This window comes from Leptonychotes weddellii, chromosome 16 (assembly GCF_054177405.1).
Source record: "Leptonychotes weddellii isolate Sample4059 chromosome 16, ASM5417740v2, whole genome shotgun sequence".
Lineage (NCBI taxonomy): Eukaryota > Metazoa > Chordata > Mammalia > Carnivora > Phocidae > Leptonychotes > Leptonychotes weddellii.
In genome coordinates, this window is record NC_138384.1 from 12,529,234 (window position 1) to 12,548,586 (window position 19,353).

Here is a 19,353-nt window from a genome sequence, read left to right on the forward strand (position 1 = left end):
TAGGCTCGTCCCTCCCTCCAAGGGACAACCTCCCCCCTCTGTCTCCTGCCGACTCCTCTGCCCCAGCGACCTTCTTTTTGATTCTCACTTACCTCCTTTCCTTTCGCTCTACCCTCGGAAGGCAGTTCAGCTAACACTCATTAGCACGTGTTAATGAGCATCAATTCATTTCTCAGTCGCTCAGCAGGAGAGGGGAGAAAGGAGGGCTGCTCTAGGCATAATGGATGCACGGGGCCTGGAGGCTCCAGGGCTCAGGCTCCTGGAGAGAATGGGGAGGGAGCCCAGTGCCCAGCTTGGGGAGTCCCGGTCTGCTGTCCTCAGGACTGTGCCCTCAGCAGCTACTTCTCTTTTCTCTGAGACCAGCACGGAACATTCCTAGGTCAGCAGTGAATGTTCTCTGCCTACTGGCGGAGGCAGATTCCCATGATGTCCTTAGGTGAGTGCAGTTAAGCCTCCATAGCGGAGGTAGTTCAGATACTCCTTGAACAACGGTCTCAAAGCCCCCAGAGCCTGTCCAGGGTGAGGCAGGGAACCAGACCACAGAGGGACATAGTCAGTCAGGGGAGGGCAAAACCAAGACCCAAGGGGACCGTGGAAGTCCCTCCTCCCCTCCATCTGGATCCTCCCTGGGTGTCTCTGATTCCAGCCGCACCCCCCCCCCAACAAAGCCTTGAGAACTCTTGGCTTCTCCCCAAGTATGAGCTGCACTGAGGGCCCAGGAGAGCATGGGAAAGCGCTGGGTTCACATTCTAGCTCGGCCCCTCTTTGCTGGGCAAGTCATGTCATTTTTTAGTCTCAAGTCCCCTCCTCAGAAAAGTGGTCCCTGTTCTTCCTGCTGTGGAAGGGTCGGACGAGAGGAGGCCTGAGAGACCTAGGGAACCGCGAAGTGCAGGTGCTAATTACTTGCCAGGCTTGTATTATTATTACTATTCGTGGCGTTGCTGTTACTACTGTTATTACTACTGCTCCCGCTAGTAACAATACGGGGTGGCTGCACTCAAGGTCAGAGAGAGGCAAGAGCAACCTCTCCCCCGCCTCCGCAGCGGGGGGCCTCTGCTTCCCTGCCCGCGCGCCAAGCGGTCTCTATGCCCCCCGCCCCGTCCCCACCCCGCGCCCCTGGCCGAACCGCCGCGCCTCCGCCGCCGCCCCGCCGACACCCGGGCCGATTCTCTGAGCGCGCGCGCCCCCTGCCGGCGGCCGGGCGCGGACGCAGCCTCCGGACCGTATATAAAGGCAGCGTGGCGCGCAGGACCTGGCCGAGTGCGGGAGCGGAGCCGGGCGCAGGGACAACGCTGTGCGCCTGAGGTCTCCGAGCCGCTCGCCATGGCTAGCCCGCAGCAGCAGCCCCCTTACCTGCACCTGGCCGAGCTGACGGCGTCCCAGTTCCTGGAAATCTGGAAGCACTTTGACGCAGACGGTCAGTAGATCTCTCAACTTCTGCGCCCGTTCGCCCCCAGGGAACCTGCGGTGGAGGGGAAGGGGACAGCGCTGATGCGGGCAGGCGTACGTTTGCCCCAGGGGGTGTTTGGGCCCCAAAGCCTGCTGAGGTCGGGGTCTGGAGTTTGGGAGACACCCGCGCTGCTCAGGTGACAACTGTCAGCAACTTTTCTTCTCTGACATAGACGGCAGAGAGCCCACCAGCTTTTGCAGCCTCATTCTGGGCAAGTGGGAGCTTTCCCAGAGAGGAGGCCTGGGCAGGCAAGGCTCCCCATGACTCCCCCTGCCATCTTATCTTCCCTGCCTTTCTCTTCAAGGTAATGGCCTGCCTTCAGCTGCTGCAGCCACAGGTCTCAAAAGCCCACTCGCTTCTTTCTTGGGCTTCTCCTTTTGTTTAATACCAGCTTAGTCCGCCCCCCCGCCCCCACTGTCCTGGAGGTTGGGGCGAGCTGGGGGATACTGAAGGGAAAGCCTGGGCCTCCCCAGACGAATTGGCTGGGAGCGAGAGTGGAGAGTGACCTAGGGGCCCTGAACATCCCTTGGGCTTCCTTTGCCCATTTCCCATCCTCCCTGGGCAAATGGGTCCCCTACACAGCAGCATTGGGTGTGGTGGGAGCCGGGTTGTGGGACCAGCCTGACATATTCCCTCATGGTGATAGTCCTGGGTGCTTTGGGTGACATCTCTGGGTGGAGGGAGGCACAATCCTAAATGCCTACCAAGACACTGACTCACCCAAAAATCGAGGGCCTGACTGAATGACCTTAGGAGGTGTCTCCCAGGGCTGGCATTCCAAGAGTCTATGATGGTCTGACTCAGGCATAAAGGGAGGCCCCCCTTTAGGAGCTTCTGATATCGCTAGAGATGTTTTCTACACCCCTCCAAAAAAACTATGTGATCGATTCCCTTCTCTGAGGTCCTGGCTGGGATGGGCATCCCAAATGTTCAGGCATCTCAGACCACTGGCAGGGTGGTGGCGTCGGGTGTTAATCCTGGGAGTGACAGTGAGGGGGATGGGAACCAGAGGGAGGATCAGGGGTGGCTCACTTAATTCTTCCCTCCTCCTTTCCTCACTTCCGCAGGGCATGCAGGTGGCTAAACAGAGGCCCTCTGCCCAGAGTGCTTGGAGAGGCAAGGGTTAACGCCCAGTAAAGTTAATGAGTCAAGTTTTGTTCCCTTGGAGCCACCTGAGAAAGCTGGGTTGAGAGCTAGGCAGAGGACCAGGCAGGTAATACCCAGGTTGGGACAGTGATCTGCCTGTGAATTACTGAAAGAGGTGGGTAGATTGTTAAATCTGTAAAATGGGGACAAAGAGGGGTTGTACTTCCAATCCCCATAAAAGTGCCTTGGTGGAAAGGGCTGTAAGGTGCAGCCTCTTAGTATTCCAGATGACGTGCACATTCCCTAAGGATGCTTCTGCCAGTTTATCTGCACCAGAGACTTGCACGATTGAAGGAAAGTTACCAAGTGGCCAAGGTATAACCAGCCTCCTGCCAGATGAGTCAGCTATAATAAAGAGGACTCCATAGTTTCTACTTCCCCCCATCCTCGTGGGGACAACCAATAGCACTCTCAATAATCATGCAAACCCTTACATTTATCTGAGACCTCGAACTGTTCCAAACACAATCGCACCTTCTGGAGTCCCTGTGAGGCTGCTGGGCGAGGTGCTCCTTGTGCAGATGAGGACAGAGGCATGAGGGGCGAGTTCTCTGAGGCTGTATATAGCAAGGTAGTAGTGGGGCTGGTTCCTGGCCAGTGTTTATTCCCTGGTTTGGGGACGTGCGTTTGGGTTGGAAGAGGGGTTTTTCCATGACGATAGGTACCAGTTTCCCTCCCACTTGTCCACAGAAGAGCCTCTACCAACCCCATCCTCGGAGGTGATGAGCCATTCTTTTAATCTCAGAAAGGGGTCCTTTTGTTGGCTGGAGCAAAGCTAAGTTAGCACCAGACGAGGGAGTCCAACAAACACCCGCAAAGCCTCTGGCTCCCTCCTGCTCCCATGTGAAAGGGGAGCTCCGTGCTTGCTTCTTGGTTCCTTGTCTACCAGACACCCCATTGCCGTCTCCGGCCACTGCCTCAGGGAGGCCCCAAGGAGGAGCCCCAGACCTAACAGAGAAAGAAGACAAAGGGGCTTACAGTGCCAGAGATGGCACAGAGGTGATTTAGGAAAATGAGGATACAGCCAAACTGGAGTTCTACTGAAGGATCCAGAATTAGGCCGTGGACTGCCTTGCTCTGTAACTTCCCTACCCAAGCCCTCCCGCACACCCAAAGGCTGCTGGGGAGCTCACCCCTCTCCCCTGAGGCAATCCCTGCCCTATCTGGGCCTCCCCCTTACTAACTCTGGCTTCCGTGTTCATCATGGGGTTTTTTTCCTGCTACGGAGTCCCCCTGCCGCTTACAAACTTAAAGAGCTCTGGGAGGACTCCCCTTTGCAGCCTTCCAGGTCCCTGGAGCCCAGTTAGGCACAGCCCCTGGGGGAGGGAGCCACTGCCCCACTCCTCCTGGACCCTCTAGGAAACAAAGACAAGGCAGCCCTAGGAGAAGCTGGATGCCAAAGTGAGTGGAGATGGGGGGGGGGCTCTGACCCTAACTCAGCCCGTTCCTAACCAGGAGGAAGCATCATTCCGGTGACTTTGCCCTAAGAGTTAGATTCTTTTCAAAATCCTCATCAGTCTTGTGGAAAAAGGAAGGAGTGGGTGTTTGGAGAGAGAGAAACTGGGACTCAAAGAGGCAAAGTTCTTTTCACAAGATCACATGGCAAAGTGGGGGGGCGGCGCACCCAGGAATCCTATCTCCTAGTGCCCTGTTCCATCCCTGGATGCTCCCTCAGTGTGAAGCATCTGGGAGGGTTCAGATGTCATCTCTCAAAGGCAGAGGTAGAGAAGACAGTAGCCAAGCCCACGCTCTGACCCACATACCACCTCCATGCTCAGAGTGACCCTTACATGGCCCTCCATGTCTGAGTCCCTGTCCAGTGTAGCCTGGTCACTTCTTTGTCAGGAATGTCCTCACTCTGCAAGATCCAAGCAGCTACGGGATGCCCAGCTCGGAGCCCACACTCGCCTGTCCATGTGGTTCTGATCAGACGGGACACCAGGTTCCTGTTCCACTGATGACCAGTAGGAATTTCCATGGAGAGCCAAGGTGTGGCTCAAAAGGGAAAAACACCTTAGCCTGGAGAAGCCACTGAAATCACAGGGACAAGATGGGTTCTCTCCCAGAGACTAGCAGACACCTGGATCCAAACAGGGAATGCCACTCACCCTCAGAATCTCTCTGACATAGATATACCCTTACATGTGCAAAAAGTTAGATGAACAAAGGCATCTATTACCAAATTCTTGGGAATACTGAAAATTTGAAGGGAAATGTGCTTCACCAGGGAGGAGAAAAATGAATTATACCAATCTCTACAGGGGAATATTATGCAACCAAGCAGAGTGAGGTGGAGCTTTTCCATTGACGTGGGAAAATGTCCAAGATGTACTATTAAGATTTTTTGAATGGTAGCAGGACACTATTACTGTATGAACCCATTTTCATTATTCACGAAGCGCATATGCTGGAAGATATTTGAAAGATAGCACATGTTATAGCGAATAGAAAATGGTGGTTCTCTCTACAGAGGGGATGAGGTAAAAATTAAAAGGCATTTGCTTTAACTAAGTTAATTTCCAGAGTGTTTGAAAATTTTATAAGAGCTTATGTCTCTTGGGTGAATCTGCAAGACAGTAAAGATGTAAAAAGATATATATCTGCAGGTGTGGGAATCTGCCCAGACTTCTGGGCATTTGCCTGCCTCCAGATGGCCCTGGTGACGCGGGGGGTTCTCAAAGCCTCTTGCAGGGAGTGAGCCTTGTTCCCCATCCGTGGGGGCCCCGAGGCCTTTGAAAATTATTGACAGGAAGGCCCTGCCCTGTCTTCCCTCCGCTGTCCTCCTACCCCCGATGGTAATAACAGAAGCGTCCCCCCAAGCCATGCACCACTAACACCCGTCAGACCCGAGCACCCAGGCAGGCCTCCCAGAGCTTCACAGCCAAGTGTGCCTGCAGGGAGAGGGGAGGAGAGCGAAGCCATAGGGCTTCTCCAAGGTGGAGAGAGGTCTGGGCAGCTTGCACTGGGATACTAAGTGGAGGCTCTTGGAACAGTAAAAAAAAGACTTGCCCAAACATGGTTCCAGAATACCTGGTATATATTAATTATTTACACAAACACTATAACATGTACAAGGTAGTATTACTGTGCTATTCCTAAAATGATTATAGGACTCCTAAAAACCATCACTTCTTGGCACAAGAAAGTCAGAGGGATCTGGTGTGGGGAGCCGAGGTCAGAGCTGTCTTTTAACCCTGTCCGCCGATCTCTGTGGGGTCTGTGTGTCTCATCTGGGACAGCAAGGGATGGGCTTGGGGGTCGTGATGGCAGGATGTGGGGTTCTTTGGGAGCAGCCTCCTGTCCCACCCAGGGTAAGCCCTAGGAATCAGGCCCGCACTCCGCTTTCACCCCTAAACCCCCAAATGCTTTGCTAACAGTGCCCTTTGGTGTGTCTGCAGCGTGCTGGGTGGCCCTGCGCTGGTGGCCTCTGTGGGCGCCCTGGGCCCCGCAGCATGCCCCTGGGGATGATTGCACCAGCCAGGGAGGCGCTGTGTCTGTGAGGAGCTGGGGCTCCCCAGGGAGGCAGCCCGGGACAAGTTTTCACAAACAAGACAGCTTGAGCCCGCCTCGCCAGGGGCAGCCCCAGCCCAGGGAGCCTGCGTCCCTGCCCGCTCACCATGGTTATTCCCCTCCAGACTTAAGTGGCTGTCCTGGCTGAAGCCCTGAGGGAGGTTTCTAGGGCTAAGAAGACCCTTCAGGGAAATCTCTTCCAACACCTGGGGAGCCTGAATTACTAGAGCCGGTGTGAAGCTCTTCGAAAATAGTGCCTCTCCCAGCAGCTCTCCGGGCCCGTGGCGTGCCATGCCTTCCTGGGCCCAGCTGGGCCCAGCTGGGCCCATCTGGGCCCTCTGGCCTCGCCTGGCCCTCCCCCGACTCCTCCTTGGCTCTCTGCTGTCCAATCTGCCCTAGCCTTCTGGCCTCCCCCAAGCCTGGGAACCGGCCCAGCGTTCGGCTGCCAGGTGTCCACAGGCTCAGAAGACCCAGCCCAGCTCCAGAACCACTGTTCCAGAAGCAGCATGGCCCAGAAACACAGACTAAAAGTCAGATCTGAACATTCTGTGTTTTTTCAGCCCTGGAAGCCACTCGGAGAAGAGTGTGCAGGAGTGCATGTGTGTACGTGTGCGCGCGCCCATCTGACCGACAGAGAAGCCACAACAAATGTAGGTGTGGGCGGAGGTCGTCTCCGGGATGAACAGTACACACGCTGTAGGCTGTGACTAATCTCTTTCCCCCTCAAACTCCTCCTCTCCAGCATCCTCACCCGTCTGCTTACCTAGCTGGGTCCTGCGATGAGAGCAGATGAGGTAGGGAGGGGGGCGCTCCTTGTAAATGGTGCGCACCCCAGAAAGTAATATTAATATCAAGGCGGAATTGGAGGAAGCCAATTTCTGGCCCCAGCGGGTGGGGTTTGACTGTCCTGAAGGGTGCTCAGGCTTCAAGGGTAGAGGGCTATTTGCCTTTCCATAAACCTGAACTCTGGATAGACAACCAGGTGGCTTGGTCTCAGGAACACTTTCTTAACGAGGAAGTCTGAAACTTGGCATCTCCTGTCCTGGATTTCTCTAACCTGTGCCTCACAGGGAAACACGGACTGATGGGTGCTGCTGAGGCTAGGCCCATAGTTCTCAAACTTGAATGTGTAGGAGGCCTTGTGAAAACACAGATTTCGGGGTCTCACTCCCAGCGCTTCTGCCTCAGGAGTTCTTGGGTAAGGTCTGGGATTCTGCACTTCTAACAAGCTCCCAGGTAATTCCAATGCTGTTGTTCCACAGACCCCACTTGCAACAGCAAGCCCTTATCCTCCAGACCTGCTAAATTAGACTCTCCACTTTAATAAGATCCCCAGGTAATTCTTGCATCCCTTAACACTTGAGACTCACCATAAAAAGGTCCTTAACCCCGACTGCACGTTAGAATCACCAAGAGAGCTTTGAAAACAGGCCCACAAGAAGTCCCCACCCCATCAATTAAATCAGAAGCTTTACGGGCGAGGCCCAGACAATGGTATTGTTTTAAAAGCTTCCCAGGTGACTCTAATAGACAGCCTGGCCTGAAAACCAGTACTCTCTACAATAAGCTGAGGAGTTTAAAGCCATGGACTGGTTCAGAGGACAGAGGTTAGAAAATGATGCTTTCCATTCATGTGAGATTTTACATTTTCCAGAATGCTCTCGCAATAATACCTTGTGTGACTCTCACAACAGCTCTATAAAGCAGAAAGGGCATAAACAGTTATACCCATTTTAGAGATCAAGAAATGGAGGCTCAGAGAGATTGACTTGCTCGACGTCACATGGACACAGAGCTGGTGGCAGAATTATACCTCTTACTCAGGTTTCTCTTACCTGTTCAACTCTTAGAAAAATCTGTACACACGAATCTCAGTGAGAAACAAGTAGGCCTCTTTCCAACGGGGGGCAGAGCATCCTTTGGTCAAGGCTTTCCAGGTGTCTGTGATCAGCTTAATTGTAAAGAAGTGTCTCACTTTCTTTTTTTTAAAGATTTTTTTGGTTATCCGAGACAGAGAGAGAGAGCGCATGCGCGCAGGCACGAGGGGTCGGGGAGGAGCAGAGGGAGAGGGATAAGGAGACTTCCCACTGAGCAGGAAGAAGGAGCTAGACAAGGGGCTCGATCGGAGGACCCTGATATCCTGACCTGAGCCAAAATCAGACACTCAGCTGAGCCACCCAGGTGCCCCCAAGTACTGTTGTCTCAGTTTCAACTGGGGGAAACTGAGGCACAGTGGTGGTAAAGAATAGTAGCAAGAGTACAATAAGGGAAGATGCAGGGCCCCTGACTCCCACCCAGCCCCCTCTTCCTAATGTTCTCAGGATGTGGTTTGATAGGAAGGTAAGGAGTGGCGGTTGCTATGGTAACCACATTCTTATCAATGCCCGTCCACAGGAGATTTGCTTGGTGGCCAGTCGCCCCAAAACCCTGATACAAGGGTCTAGAAAAAGCAATCCATTTGTCTTGTGCTGAAGTCTGCCCTGGAAGGATGTAGGTCAACCCATCCTCCTCCACCCCAGCCGGGGATAGCAGCTGCCTGCGGGGGTGGATGGGGGTTGCCCTGAGGGAGACCAAGTGGCAAAGGCCTTTCTCCCCAGTGAGGAGGTTGCCCCTTCTGGGCCCTGCAGCCCCTGCCTCCCTATCCGATCTCTGCCCCTCTCCCTCCGCCCTCAGCTGGTAGATCCTGGTAGTTCTTGTTTGGCTGCTTTGCCCCACTAGACCATGAATGCTCCTGGGGAATAAGCCCATATCTAGGACTTGTCTATAGCTCCCTGACCACCGGGGACAAAGTCAAACTGTTGTTTACTTGCAACGGTATAGGTTTGTTGAATTGAGCCACCTTTTCTCTCTTTGTTGGGGGCACGGAGAGGAAGTGGTGGTGGGATTCCTAGAAGGTTGCTCAGGCTGTGCAAGGTGGGTTCGGGGAGGGGACCTCTACCGTGGCACTCTCCTGGCTCCTCCCCGCTGCCTCCGCTGTTATTCTTCCCTTTCTCTTCCTCTGCCCAGTAGCTGGGGCTTCTCAGAGAGGCCTTCCCTGCCCTCCCCGTCAAGTAGCCCTGGCAGCCCGTCTCCGTTCTATTACATCATCTTTCCTTTTCCTTGCTGTTTGTCTGCCCCTGCCCCATCCCCACCCCATTAGAACAAAGCCCCATCCTGGCAGACCCCGTCTAGCTCACTTTTACACACCTGGTGCCTAGCACACAGCAGGCACAAAGTGGATGCTCAAGAAATATTGAATGAATGAATGAGTGAATGAATGAATAAAACCTAGGTCAGGAATTAGGATACTCCAGTTCTGGTCCTGCCTTGCTGTGTGTCCCTGAACAGATTGCTTACCTTCTCTGTGCCTCAAGTTTCTTTGTCACAAGAAGAGGATTCTATTCTGCCCTGTTATGATCCTGTGTGTCTGGAAGGAGTGTGACAACTTGGAAGACGGGAGCTCGATCTTGCACATTGTCATACCCCCCTCCCATGGCAACCTACACAGGGCCTTACACGTAGTGAGGTTTCAAATTATCTCCTGAAGCAAAGAAAGAAGCAAATATGCTTTGAAAAATTAAAAGTGTTGTATCCTGATGTTCACAAGTGTCCATGTCTCCTGCTGGGCAAGGCACTGGCTGACTGGTTCTGGAGGTTATTAAACCACCATAAAACCTTTCCAGAACAAGAATAAACATAAGTACATTTATTCTTTGTAAGTTTCAGAGAAACCCCAAGGAAAAAGTGGGTCCCACAGGTTTGTACTTCTCTTACTTTTTTTTTTTTTAAGATTTTATTTATTTGACAGAGAGAGAGAGACAGCGAGAGAGGGAACACAAGCAGGGAGAGTGGGAGAGGGAGAAGCAGGCTTCCCGCGGAGCAGGGAGCCCGACGCGGGGCTCAATCCCAGGACCCTGGGACCATGACCTGAGCCGAAGGCAGACGCTTAACGACTGAGCCACCCAGGCGCCCCTGTACTTTTCTTCTTCCCGTTCATATTGCTCAATGGGACATGGCTCAGCGCTGGCCGCACCTGCTTTGGCCTCTTCCTGCGCCCCAAATCTTCTCGGCCTAAAGCAAGCGGCCCAAGATCAAGGTGTTCCCCAGCCTGGGCAGCCGGCAGAAACACCAGTCATGGTGGTAATGACCACTGGCATTTTGGAGGCTTACTGTGGGCCAGCACGTTCCATGTGTTTTTACCCCCATGGGGGTCTTCACTGCCAAACGTAGGAGGAAGGCACCGTCATTATCCCTGTTTTATAGGTGAGGAAACAGGTCTGGAGAGGTGGCATCCCAGAGCAAACCAGTGAGTAATAGAGGCAGAACAAGAAGTGGGTGTGGGTACTTCTGCAAGAAGTGTGGGTAACCCGCCCGCACCCCCCTCCATAGCAGGGCCGGCTCTCAGGATGGTGAGGCGTGCCGGTCAGAGCTGAAACCCATCCTTCCAGATCACTACAGAGACTGATGAGGAAGAGAAAAAGTACTTGTTCCTTCAACTCGGAGGCATCAGCAGCTAGACTGCCTTTTGCCTAGAAAACCCTTGGCCTTGCCTCTCACGCCCCCTCTCCAGCTGGCCTCACAGGCCATTAGACACACGCTCGCGAAATTCCAACTGTCCCAAGAACGATGACCACTCTATGCCAGGGGAAAAAAGGGAGCTCAAGTCCCCTTCCCCCACCCCCTAAATACAATCACATCTTTTCCCTGCAGACAAAACTACATCATTTATCTCCCGGGATCCTCCATGCATGTTTAGTGTAGCATCTTTTCCACTAGGGGGCGCCTCCACGGTTATTTATTGGGAATTGAAAATTCTCAGGGGATGCCAGCAGGGGAGAGGGTGGGAAGAACCCCCACCCCCACCCCACCCCATCCCACCCCCAAGGGCCAGGATAAATTCTCCTTTTTTATTTTCTTTGTTTCATTTGCAATTCCATCTGCCCCTGAAGAAAGCTACCAGGTGACTGACTATTCTTTATAGGAACCTTGCTCAATCGTTTTACATCAGATTTAAAACTTTAGGCCAGTGGTTTCCTAACTTGCTGCACAAGGAAATCACCTGGGAAGCTTTACAAAAAAAAAAAATCATGATGCTTAGTTCACACCCCAAACCAATTACATCAGCATGTCTGGAGGTGGGAGCCAGACATCCATTTTTTTTTTTAACGATCCCAGGAGATTCCAGTTTGGGGGAGTGTGAGGAGCACTGTCTTCGGCCTGTCTGATTTCCCACCCAGAAATGCCTCCTCTCAATCACAGCAGGGACTAGTGACCTTGGCCATGGGCTCAGCTCACCCAGTCTCTAGGCCTTCTGGGTTCAAGACTTGAGAACCTAAAGGGCCTCTCACCACTTATGTGCTCTTCAGAGTCAGGCGCTGACCTTGGGGCCCGGTCCTGATCTTTGCACTTTTCACCCCGACTCGTTCCATCTTTTCCTCATATTCTGGTCACTGAACTGGAATAAAAGCCACATTGACAGTCCCCTCATAATGGGGGGCTTGGTGGGCTCTACACACAAGTGTCAAAACTCACTTTGCAGCTGACACGGGTTAAATGACTTTTCCAAAGTCCTACAGGCGGTGAGTGAGCAGAACAGGGTTTTACTCTGTGTCCACAAACCTCATGGCCTCCTCTCTTCATGGCCCTGCAGCGGATCGCCTCCCCTCTGCATAATCCTGGTGACCAACACTCTCGGGTGGCCCCAGCCCAAAGGACAGACACTCCGCCTTTCTTTCTTTTCTAGCTCCCCAGAGCTGCTGTAACAAAGTACCACCGACCGGGTGGCTTAAAACAACAGAGGGTTTTTTCTCTTACCGTTCTGGAGGCTGGAAGTCCAAAACTAAGGTGTGGGCACCATGCTTCCTTCTGGAGGCTCTCGGGGACAGTCCTTCTGTGCCTCTCTCCGAGCTCCTAGTGGTTGCCAGCGAAGCATGGCACTCCTTAGCTTGGAGATACATCACTCCAGTCTTGGTCCCTGTCTTTACATAGTCTTCTTCCCTGTGTGTCTCTACGTGTCTCCACATGGCCTTCCTATAAGGACACAAGTCATTGGATTAGGGTCTACCCTAATCTACCATGGCCTCATCTTAACTAATTATAATTACCCTATTTCCAAGTGAGGTCACATTCTGAGATTCTAGGTGGGCATGGGTTTGGGGGGGTGAGGGGGTCACTCTTCAACGCAGTATACCCTCCCACTCCAGAGACCCAAATTCTGTCTCGGCCTCATTCACTCCTGTGACCAGGGCCTGCCACCTGCTGACAAGCCCAGATGCTGATGACCTGTTGTCGCCTGGTGGATTCTCACTCCTGCTGCTTGCCCAGCCAGTTGCAGACAGTTCCGGCTTGGCCCACTTCTACCAGCTTGGCCCAGATGCCGGTCCCTCCCAGCGTTCTCTGACTACTGAAAGTATACCTCAAAGACACATGGTTACTAATCTTGCAGCTGCACAGTTGAGAGCAGGATCTGCATCCCTAACGCTGCACAGTCTGAGGCCAACCCAGACACCTGCTTGGTGACCAGGGAGGAGTTCTCCATGAAGCCCCTGACTTCCCCATCCCCTCACCAACCCCCCATCAGTCTTACTATTCAGCTCTGAGGTCAATTGCTTTCTTTTTTTTTTTTTCTTTGCTTTCTTCACAGGAAATGGGTACATTGAAGGTAAAGAGCTAGAAAACTTTTTCCAAGAGCTGGAGAAGGCAAGAAAAGGCTCTGGCATGGTAAGCCCAGTACTCTGTCCCATTGTTTGATTTTTCTATCATCCTGATCACGGCCTTGGTCAGCATTGTCTGTCCCCAAGTTATGCATCTCCTAAGCCAGCCTGACATCTCTGGTCTTGACCTTCCAAGTTTTTATTTGTAAGGATTTTTTTCAGTTGGAATAATCCCTTAAAAAGAGAACCTTCCTGCAATATCTTTGGGTGTCTGGGATTGAGGGGTGTTCATGAATGGATACCAGGGGTTACTGAACCCTCCCAAAACTGCAAAGCTTTGTGTCTGTGTATATGTGTATAAAAGCTTTTTTTTTTTTTTTTTTTTGCGCTAAGGAATAGTCCAGAGCCTATCTAAGATTCTCAGGGGGTTCCTGACTCAATTGTATGCCTCAGGGGTTTGAAGTGTCTTTATTCTAGACTGAAGTTTTTCAGCCTCAGCACTACTGACAGGGCTGGATAATTCTTCGTCGTGGGGGGGCTCTCCTGTGCATTGTAGGATACATAACAGCATCACTGGGACTCCCCATGAGATGCCAGGAGCATCCCCTCGAAGTTGTGACAATCAAAAATGTCTCGAGAAATCACCAAATGTCCCCTGTGGGGGGCACAGAATAATCCCCACCGGAGAACTACTGTTCTAGACTAACAGAATCTGGAATCCTCAGCAAGGACCTAGATGAACACAGGATTGCTCCAAACCAGCATCTGAACCACATAGTACAGACTGGCCTCATTTGTGGTGGTGTCAGACTGCCTTTCTCAGCCTGCCTGAAGCGACTCCAAATCACGTCCCAGCCCCTTCAGGGCAGGGTCATTGTGGGGCCTGTAGTCATGAGCTGGCACTATGAAATTCACTAAAGCCTTGGGAGGACTGTCTGAAATACTGAAAAGCTGAGGTAATTGGAGCTAGTTTATTGGGATTCCCACGTCTAGTTCTCAAAGATACACAGTCAGATCCATTACCACCCCCAGCTCCCGCTGGTCCTTTGGGGGTCTCCCCACTCTCCCCAGCTGCATGTCTGCTGGCCAGTCTGCTGCTTCTTAGCAAGTCTTCATGGGGCAGTTTGGGAGATGAGTCACAAATGAGTCACCGGTAAGCTCCTGGTCCAGAGCCCAGCAGAGTGCCCCAGCGAGGGGAGGTCCGTCCATGGGCTTAGTCGATGGTGATGATTCATGGGTTTATCAACTGTCCCCCTATGACCCCTCATTACTAGGATAAAGAAGCCTGCATCGGGGCGCCTGGGTGGCTCAGTTGTTGGGCGTCTGCCTTTGGCTCAGTTCGTGATCCCAGGGTCCTGGGATAGAGCCCCACATCGGGCTCCCTGCTCCGCGGGCAGCCTGCTTCTCCCTCTCCTGCTCCCGCTGCTTGTGTTCCCTCTCTCTCTGTGTCAAGTAAAAACTTAAAAAAAAAAAAAAAAGAAGAAGAAGAAGCCTGCATCACAGAAAACCCAGGCTTCAAAACTGATTCTGGGATCCTGGGGTAGGCGGAGGAATGGGTTTTGATGAAGTGCTTCTAGTCTGAAATCTTAGTCACTCCCTTCCTCAGATGGCTTCAGGGGTGACTCTCAAGTCTGTCAACAACCATCTCAACTGACACCATCTGGGACTGGTGTTCAGAGCAGCTGTTATAGGGCAGAAGGAATATTGGCCTTGGAAGCAGGTACCACGAGTTCCAATTCTAGCTACACTGGCTGGTCACCTCGGGAGAAGACCCTTCACCTCAGCCTGCATTGAAGTGTAGAAGGGACAGGCGACTCACCTCACTGGGGCTGCTGTGAAAGCTAAACCAGCTGACCCCATCTGTGATAGGGGCCTAGGAACATTCCGTGCACACTTATAAATGTAAGGCAATAAATACTGATGAATAAATCGTGGCAAATTAAAGCCGGTTCCCAGGTAGAAAGCAGTAGAAGGGTATACAGAAAAGACTCTAACCTGAAGAATGGGTAGAATTCTCCTGGGCCCAATCCGAGGAAGCCCCCAACCCACCCAGAAGTCATCAGAGAAGTCAAGAAGAGGCCTCAGCTGCTCAAGCAGAGTGACCATTGGTGAGGGATGAGGAAGAGCCCGTTAATGCATAGAATTATTCAGCAGCACCCAAAACAGGCTAAGATTGGAGAATTTTGGAGAGCCTTATATTTAAGGTAGGCAGTGATGGGCTAAAGGAGATTTTGAAGTTGTCTGTCTTTGGAGTAGTCACAATAATCTAAAGGATAACTGAAATTACCCCTCAGCTTTATGAAGACTTTCTCCTCACCTTCCTCCTGGCATAAAATCAGGGTGAAAAATGTCATGAATTGCCTTTAGACCTGAGAGAAGAAAATGTGCGATTTACCTTGCTCTAGGGTAGTGCTAGTATATTCCTTGTGGAATAAGTTGGCTTGTATGAGAAGTTGCCTTGGTAAAATGTTGGGGCCTCAGTTCTCAAATCTGAGTGATGGGAATAAGTCCTCGTCCTTCTGATACAGCTGTGGTTTAATCCTGTCTCAAAGGCAGAGGGTATGTTTGATTGCATGAATTGCATGGGGGTGGGGTATATGTCCTCATGTGACCGAGCCCCAAAGGAGAGATCGCTTGGGCTTGGAGGGATCTTGGGAAGGAGAAGAGTGCAGCCCTGACCACTCAGAGCATCGGCCCGGCCTGGTTCCGTGCCTGCAGATTTGGGGCACAGAATGATTCGCGCCACTACCACACCAAGCAGGTGAGAGATCCGTGGTTCCCATGGGGCCCGGCAGCCCAGTCAGCCCCCCTCTGTCTTTCCTCAGATGTCAAAGACTGACAACTTTGGGGAGAAGATGAAGGAGTTCATGCAGAAGTATGACAAGAACTCGGACGGCAAAATTGAAATGGCTGAGGTGAGTCCTACCATCCTGGCTAAGAGCTACTCCGCCAAGCACAGGTGTCCTTCTGGGCCTCTAAATGGGGGGTGGTCTGGAAGCCCCCATGCCACCTCCAGCACTTAGGCTGACCAACGAGAACAGGCGGGACTTTTTCTGTGCCTCACGAGGAAAGAAGCAACAAACATTGGCCTAAGACAGGTCTAAGACGTGCTCTCACGGTCCCAGCAGCTACTGCAAATGGGTGAGGATCCCAGCTTAAGAGAGGAAGGAGCATGACAGCTGGAGAACAAGAGAGTTCGTGCCCCACCGGAAGGCATCCGAAGGCAACAGTTTTAATTACTTAATTAATTTTTAAACATCTAATTTACATATATAGCACGTATCATATATATCTAATATAAATACACACACGTTTATGTTTGCATAAATACATATTGCTAAAACAGAAATAGAGGCATATTAAAAATTTAAAGAGTGTATTTGAGCAAAAACTGATTCGAATGGGGCAGTGCCAAACCAGAGGTGGCTAGGAAAACTCCACCAGCAGTAGCTGGGGAAAGATTCTCACAGAGAAGAGGGGGGAGCAGAGCAAGGAAATTATCTGATTGGCTAGAGCTTAAGTGGCTGCATTATTTGGGAGCACCTTGTTGGCTGGTCGGTTTCAGTTTGGGTTTGCTCACAGAGGCTACTAAGGCGTTAAGCCCACCTCCGTTTAATGGCTTCCTTGTTTAATTAAACAACTTATGTACACACACACACACACACACACACAGTACGTAGGCATGTGTGTGCCAGCCTAACCAAACGCCTGTGGCCATCAGTTTGTGATGTGTGGTCCAGGGCTCAGGCGTAATGGTGGCAGCACAGGAATGAGGGCATAGCTCCTCCCAGGGTGGATTGGGTGGGCTGCTGCCTCAGGGCAGTGCCCCGGAAGCAGAGACTGAGACAGACACCAACCAGAGTTGGTCTCACCTTGGGGCAAGGGATGGGGTGGTCCTTTGTACCCCCATTTCAGTCAGTCGTAGGATACAGGCTGCCCCCTCCAGGTCAGGGAGGTGGCGGGGCTGGGGCAGCGGTGGTTTGTTGGAGGGCAGCTCTGCTGCAGGGGGCAGCTCTGAGCCATTAGCAGGTGTCCTTCATGGCGTGAGGGATGGCCCACCAGCCTAGCTAAGGGGGGACCTGGGAAGGGCACCAAGAGCATAGATGTCTAAGCTGCAAGTCTCAGAAAATCCTGACTCAAATGGGCTTAAACCAGGGGTCACCAGACTCTTTTCTGGAAAGATCCAGATGACGGTAAATGTTTTAGGATTTGGAGGCCATATAGTTTCTGTCACAATTCTTTCAACTCTGCCACTGCGACACAAAAGCAGCCATAGACAGTATAAAAATGAATGGGCATGGCCACGTTCCAAGACAAGTTCATTTACAGAAACAGGCATTGGGCCAGATTCGGCTCATGGCCCATTGTTTACCTACTCCTGGCTTAAACCATGAGAGGCTCTTAATGAGACGAGCCATGGGAAGGGTTGGCTCCAGATGAAGGAGGCCAGGCCCCCATCCCTGCTTCTCCGCAGCTCTCTGCCCCCCAAAATAGCTTCATCCTCAGGCTGGGCTAGTGTTTCAGCCATCACATCCGGATGCACCCATGTTCAGATGCAGGAAGGATCCATCTCATCTGGCCCCTCCTGGGAGCAAGGAAACCTTTCCCAGGAGTACTTTTAGCAGACCTCCCCTCACATCTCATTGGCCAGAACTAGGTCACATGCCTGTTCATAAGCCAATCCCTGGCAAGGGAAACAGGATTGGCACATTTAGCTGACTCAGACCTATCAGGATTTGCCTGTGACCAAGGAAGCTGGGAGCAAAGTATGTCCGGGACAGCCAGCCGTGTTTGCTGAACTAGGGTATTTTTGCATTGTCTAAAAAATCAGATTTGTTGAGGGATAATTTACGTACAATAAGCTGCATTGATTGGAAGAGCCAAGTTCTGGGGTTGTGCACAGCCATGTAATTACCACCACGATCAAGATACAGCATTTCCATCACCGTTAAAAATCCCAAGCAACCACCCATCTCAGATTCGTTTGCATTTTTTAGAATTTTATATAGATGGAATCATCTATTAAGTATTCTTTTGAAGACAGGATACTTGCATTTTTAAAGTGGCACCACTGTCTGTCCCTCAAGCTGCTCACACCTAAGATGTGGGGCGACCCAGATACACTTCTCAGAACATCCTTCTTCCCTTTTGAAGGGCTGTTCTCAGGAAGAAAAGCCAAATGCAGCTCCCAAGCTACCTTGCCGCTGGCCATTCACCATCCTCCCTCCAGGAAAGTCTGCTCTGCTCCCTGGCAGGGCCCTCTAACGTCTCTGTCGCTCTCTGGCCCCCACAGCTGGCGCAGATCCTGCCAACGGAGGAGAACTTCCTTCTGTGCTTTAGGCAGCACGTGGGCTCCAGCACCGAGTTTATGGAGGTGAGGCCAAGGCGCTGCCTTTCTCCCATGTTCAGAGCCAGGCCCACCCCAATGCCTGGGAGTGGTCCCCTGGGCGATGCTAAACCCCTTAGAACTCCACGACTCAGAGCATGGTCCCTGGACCAATGCCATCAGCATCACCAGCACCTGAGTGCGTGTGAGAAACGCAGAGTCCCTGATCCACGCAGAAATCTACATTTCAGCAAGATCCCCAAATGATATGTGCACGTCAAAGCGTGCAGGATACAGTGAGAAGTAAATGTGGGCAAGTACATTCGGGAGATGCCATGTACACACTTACCTCCCCTTCGGGAATTGGTCATGGACATTTGCATCTTACAGTCTCTGAGAAATCCTGCAGTGAAGAGATCTGTTTCACGTCATTTGGCTTCCAGATCTCACGTACTGTGTTCTCAATAACATTAGTGTCCCTTGAAGTCAGGGCTCCAAGGAGCATGTGTGGGGAGCATGGATTTATGTGCCATCCCAAAGCTGAAAAAGCTCGGGTGGGGGGCGGGGGGATTCCAGTTTGCAGTATCTTCCAGTTCTGATTCTTAACTGTGGTCTACACGTCAGTGCCCCCCTTTAAAATAGATCTGTGCAACAGACATTCTTTGAAATCCTCAAGTGAAACAGACCATCCAAACTCACATATTTTTTTTTAGTAATAGTCAACGATAGATGAAACCATGTGAAATCACTAATATTTGACCATTTTTTATTTATAAATATTGGAAATTCCATATGACTCAACCAAATACATGACTAATCCTGATACCCAGCAAAGTACCAATTATTTCTTGATATTTTTCTGGACTCTGCACCCTCGCTGTTCAATGTATGTGTCCCTCGGAGGGAAACTTAACCGATACCCCCCACACACTGTCTGCTCTGATAATGACTGGCCTTCAACTTGACTTGAGTTGCCATTCCTCATGTTAAATCCATGTCCAGACACCGGTAATCCCCTCTCCGTGATTTACTGCCTAAAACTAATCGTTAGCCCAGAAACCCACATGGCATGGAGTTCCCTACATGGGTAGAAAGTTGGTTAGAAAGAACTGATTCTCAGGGCAGAAAAGTCATTTTTTAAGCGGCAGCTTGCCTAAGCATCAGATATGGATTTAATTTTATGGTGCTTTAAAGGATTTTCCCCAGGCTTTTCAAGATGGCAAGATTCCATAAGCTGGTCATTGACATTCTGGATTCTGTTCTTAGTCCTTCTCTTGCCTGTCTTGCCG

The 19,353-nt window shown here is 51.6% G+C and overlaps 1 protein-coding gene across 1 annotated transcript in view; it reads left to right on the forward strand.

Moving 5' to 3' along the window:
• The first annotated feature begins 1,250 nt into the window (after positions 1 to 1,250).
• CALB2 (calbindin 2) overlaps positions 1,251 to 19,353 on the forward strand; it is a 27,345-nt gene continuing 9,242 nt past the window's right edge. The window contains exons 1-4 of the mRNA XM_081806146.1: positions 1,251 to 1,417; positions 12,729 to 12,805; positions 15,564 to 15,653; positions 18,032 to 18,112. Coding sequence (XP_081662272.1) covers positions 1,324 to 1,417; positions 12,729 to 12,805; positions 15,564 to 15,653; positions 18,032 to 18,112 — 342 coding nt within the window. The 5' untranslated portion in view covers positions 1,251 to 1,323. The remainder of the gene's footprint in view (positions 1,418 to 12,728; positions 12,806 to 15,563; positions 15,654 to 18,031; positions 18,113 to 19,353) is intronic.